Here is a 4,755-nt window from a genome sequence, read left to right on the forward strand (position 1 = left end):
GAGCCCCCTGGACTACTATTCTCACTGATCATATAAGAAAAAGAGAGAGTCTCTCAGCTGCTGGAGAGTCCTTGCCCCAAATCATTCCTCAACGCACTGAGAATCTTCTGACCTCTACACAGTTTCTATCCCAGACCCCCTGAAGAAGGGGAGGGGCTCAGGTTCCCCTATTCTGTCATGTACCATCACCAAAGTATACTGTATCCAGCCAGAAAAATACCTGTGCATGTACAGATGCTGTTATCAAATTTTTATATAAAGATTTAATTTGTTTTAAAGTGTTTCTGATCATGTACACACACACACACACACACAGACGTGTGTGTCAATGAATATACTTAAATACAAATATTTTATGTAAAAATGGATATATGTTTGTGTGTATAACTAGTTGTGTCTATGTCTAGGAAACTTTGGATAATTTATTGGTGGAATGCCAGTTGAAACCATAAAAGACATATACACTCTTGTGGATCTATATATTCTGGAAAACGAAAACTAAAGCAAGGAAAATAGCAGTGAGAATCACACCTTAGGAAACTGGAGAGAAAGAGATGGTACTAAGTATGGTTCATTTTTGCTCTTGCCAGCACCAATAGCCTTCCAACCCCTCATTCACTCATTCATTCATTCATTCGTTTGCTAAAAACATAGTCCAGTAGATTTGTGGACTCTAGTAACAAAGTTAATGATATAAAGTTTTACTTCATTCCAATTGTACATTACTCTCAACACAGAGTGCTCACCCCTTATTAAAAATGTAGCAAATCAATAGAGCACTCAACTATGAAATCAGTGAATTAGTTAAGATAATATCTAAACGTCTTTTTATCATCTCCTTAGTAAAAACAAAAGCAAGAAAATTTAAGCAATTGAATATGCTATAAAATCTAGCCACATTTCTAGCTAATACATAGTTTCTAGTATTCTTTTCACGTGGAATTCTGGAGAATAATATACTTGGTTACATAATGGGAAAAAGCAGACCATGGTTTGTCCAATATTCTCTGATATTTCAAATGGCAGTTAATTTTACTTGGGTATCCAACCAAAATCCTTATTCACAGCAAAACTAGACATTCTTTTTGTACTCTTAGGTAGGCATTTCCTCCCCAGGCTTTTTATCTGTCTCTTCCCTTCTCCTCATTTAACTTTGTTTATCAGCATTAACTCTCAAAATGTTAACTTACCAGTGAAAATAAATGACTATGTTTTCTATAATCACAAATATACATATGTATACATATATATATACATACACACACACATATATATCCAGTGGAATACTGTTCAGTCATAAAAAAGGATAAAATCTTGCTATTTGCAACAATGTGGATGGAGCTAGGGAGTATTATGATAAGTGTCGGTCAAAGAAAGACCAATATCAAATGAAGTCACTCATATATGAAATTTAATAGCAAACCAAACGAGCAAAGGGAAAATCAGAGAGAGAAAGAGATGCAAACCAAGATACAGACTTTTAACCATAAGAAAACAAAACTGATGATTACCAGAGGGGAGGTGGGTGAGGGATGGATAAAATAGGTGATGGGGATTAAGGAGGGCACCTGTGATGTGCACCAGGTGACTTATGGAAGTGTTAAATCACTATATCACATACCTGAAACTAATATTACACTGCATGTTAACTAACTGAAATTTCAATAAAAACTTAAAGAAAGGAAAAGCGTTTTTGAAATATTTCAGTGTGAGCATAAAATATGGGCATAAATACTTTTTGAAAGCTTCTAAAAACATGACCTCAGGTATATGTATACCTGATCCATTTCTCACCAAAATTACATTTGCAACAAAAAGTTCATAATTTAATAATACTTCTAAATATTATTTCAATTTAAAGCATTTAATATTTGTTTTGGAAAGATTTGTAGGGATTTTCTTATCTTACTGACAATGTGAATGTTAGAATCAACTTCTTTGGAGAGGTTTTTGTCAATCAAGAGGATGAACTTTCCTTTACCCTCTTATATCCCCCTTTCTCTCTGCTGTCTTCCTACTTAGCTTCTATTATACTTACCCCACATATAATATATATTTGTTTAGTTAACATTTGCGTGTTGTTTTTCCACATTCCTGTGTTTCACTTTTGCATTTCTGCTTACTTAGTATAGTCTTATAAGGGCAAACTTGTATAGCTTCATGTCTTTACGAATTTATCCAATAAATAATTTATAATCAAATAAAATCAGTTAATTTTCACTTCACTATAGTATTGTGTTAAGTCTGTTTGAAAAAACAATGTAACTCATTCCATGAAAGTACAGTGGTAAGAAATAGATGAGTGCTCACAGAGAGTCTCATCTATAAGCAATTAGGAAGGAAAAGTCTCTACTTAGAGACTATGTATGGTAGAAGTCTTTACATTAATCTATATATCAGACCAAGCCGGAAATCAAGAAACCAAAGTCAAATCCACTTACCCAGTATGTAGTTAGACTCATAACTATGGTCCCAACACAAACACCCTTGTTAGTGAAACATTGGAGCTGAGGGGCTCATTGAGTATAGGAACCAGGCTTGGACACATTTTTTACAGTTACCTGTGAGAGTCTTTTTTTTTTTTTTTTTTTTTTTGGACATGGATGTGGGAGGGACAGCCTGCTGTGAAAGAGGCAATGGACAGATAAACACAGTATGTAGATTTGCAAATAAAGGACAGCTAAGGTGTAAATGGGTCATATGTCATCATTTCCAAGACAGTCTCTGAATTCTACAGCTCACAGTGTTTGAGATGCTAAGTTTTCTGTTTTCTCCGTGTTGGTAGAAAAGACCATTTTTGTATCAATTGAAAGAATCTGATGTAAAAATGAATTTTTAAATTTGCTTTTATAGACCATGGTTTTCTTTTTTAAATATTACTGGCAGAAATAGGGAAAACTTCAGTGAAAGATATTCTTTTCTTGGTAACAAGAAGAAGAAAATTTAGGGATACTGACTGAGACGCACTTTTACTTATTTCACATAATATAAATTTTATGTTTGTATGTGGTTTTAGTAAACCTCCTGTAGTATAGCCATTTGCATTTTTGTACAAATTTATAACCTACTTGCTTTGATAGGAGAGATAATAAAGATTATTGACATCTAAAATTTAGCTACACAGGTGAAGACTGGCCATTTTCCCTAGAACATAAAATACATAGGACCCAGCTTTCAGGCTAATAAGAAAAAGAGATATTGTGAATATATAAAAATGTCTAACTGAAAGAATGAAATGGGGTGTTTAAAGAATTTATGGGGGGAAATCCAGAGAGTTTTTCATTCAGTTTTGCTTTCAGGGGTATGTATATATTTTTTGCATAATCCCATTCATTTATATAAAGAAAAGACCATTCTCTGGACCATGTTCTTGAAGGCTTGCTTTACCTGCTGATTCCTTAGTGAATATATGAAAGGATTCAGGAGAGGAGCAACTGAGGTAATGATTACAGCTACCCCTTTGTTTAAAGTCACCCTTTCCCTTGCAGAAGGCTTAATGTACATGAAGATGCAGCTTCCATAAGAGAGGGAGACCACTATCATGTGGGAGGAACAAGTGGAAAAGGCTTTTTTCCTTTGACTCTTGGAAGGAATTTTCAGAATTGTCCGGATGATGTACGTATAGGAGAGCATAACTAGTGTTAAGGTGACCATAAGTGTTACCACTGCTAAAATAAATGCCATGAGTTCTAAAAAGCGAGTGTTTGTACAGGAAAGCTGTAGAATCGGAGAAGAGTCGCAGATAAAATGATCAATTACATTGGAGGCGCAGAACTCCAACTTCTGCAGCAGAATTACTGGTGGAAAGATGATCAGGAATCCTGCAAGCCATGAGCTAAAGACAAGGAGTATGCAGACTCTGTGATTCATGATGGTCATGTAATGGAGAGGCTTGCAGATGGCCACGTAGCGGTCATAGGACATGGCAGCCAGAAGGTAAAATTCTGTCACCCCCAACAGGATGAAGAAAAACAACTGAGCCACACAATCATTGTAGGAAATAGTTCTGTTTCCCGTCACTATAGTGACAAGGAATCTGGGGATACAGACAGATGTGAATGATAATTCTAGGAATGAGAAGTTTCGAAGGAAGAAATACATTGGAGTCTTTAAGTGGGGATCTGAAAGTGTGAGAATGATAACGATCAGGTTCCCAGTCACACTAAGCATGTAGGTAGCAAGAAGAAATACGAAAAGTACAACCTGCCATTGTGGGTCATTTGTCAATCCGAGAAGAATAAATTCTGTTACTGCTGTGTAATTTCTCATTATTTTCCTTCTTTATGGTGGTATTTCTTGTTTTAGCTGAAAAATAGATGAAAAATAAAAATTATTACATCATAAAAGAAACTCAAACACATACACACACATGTTAAAAAAATCATTTCTGTCTTTCACTTTTAGAGGAAAATGACTTTGTACTAAAAAGAAACAAAATACTTTTAACATTTCTTTATTATGTGATATATTGATTCATTGTTTCTATATTGCTTTCATTTTATTTTCACATATCTCAATATAACTCTGTCTTCTGAATGTTTCAATATATTCCTGAAAACAAGAAAAAAAGGGAAATTAAAACCTCTGAGATTAAAACCTCCTCATATAAGATTATGAGTTTACTCCCAGCATACCACAGTACTCTTTGAAGGTATTTTTTGTTGTTGCGTTCCTCTTCACGTCTTTAAATTTTTTTCTCTTTTGAATAAACATTTCTTTCTTTTTTCCCATTCAAACTTTTACAATCCACAGAGA

General features: G+C 34.5%; 1 protein-coding gene across 1 annotated transcript; it reads right to left on the reverse strand.

Annotated features, from left to right (window-relative positions):
• Window positions 1-3,330: 3,330 nt before the first annotated feature.
• LOC115518532 (olfactory receptor 6C75-like) lies at window positions 3,331-4,269 on the reverse strand. Its single transcript, XM_030322068.1, has one exon. It carries the CDS (start codon window positions 4,267-4,269, stop codon window positions 3,331-3,333), a length of 939 nt encoding a protein of 312 aa, XP_030177928.1.
• Between the last annotated feature and the right edge of the window lie 486 nt (window positions 4,270-4,755).

The sequence above is a fragment of the Lynx canadensis genome, chromosome B4, assembly GCF_007474595.2.
Source record: "Lynx canadensis isolate LIC74 chromosome B4, mLynCan4.pri.v2, whole genome shotgun sequence".
NCBI lineage: Eukaryota > Metazoa > Chordata > Mammalia > Carnivora > Felidae > Lynx > Lynx canadensis.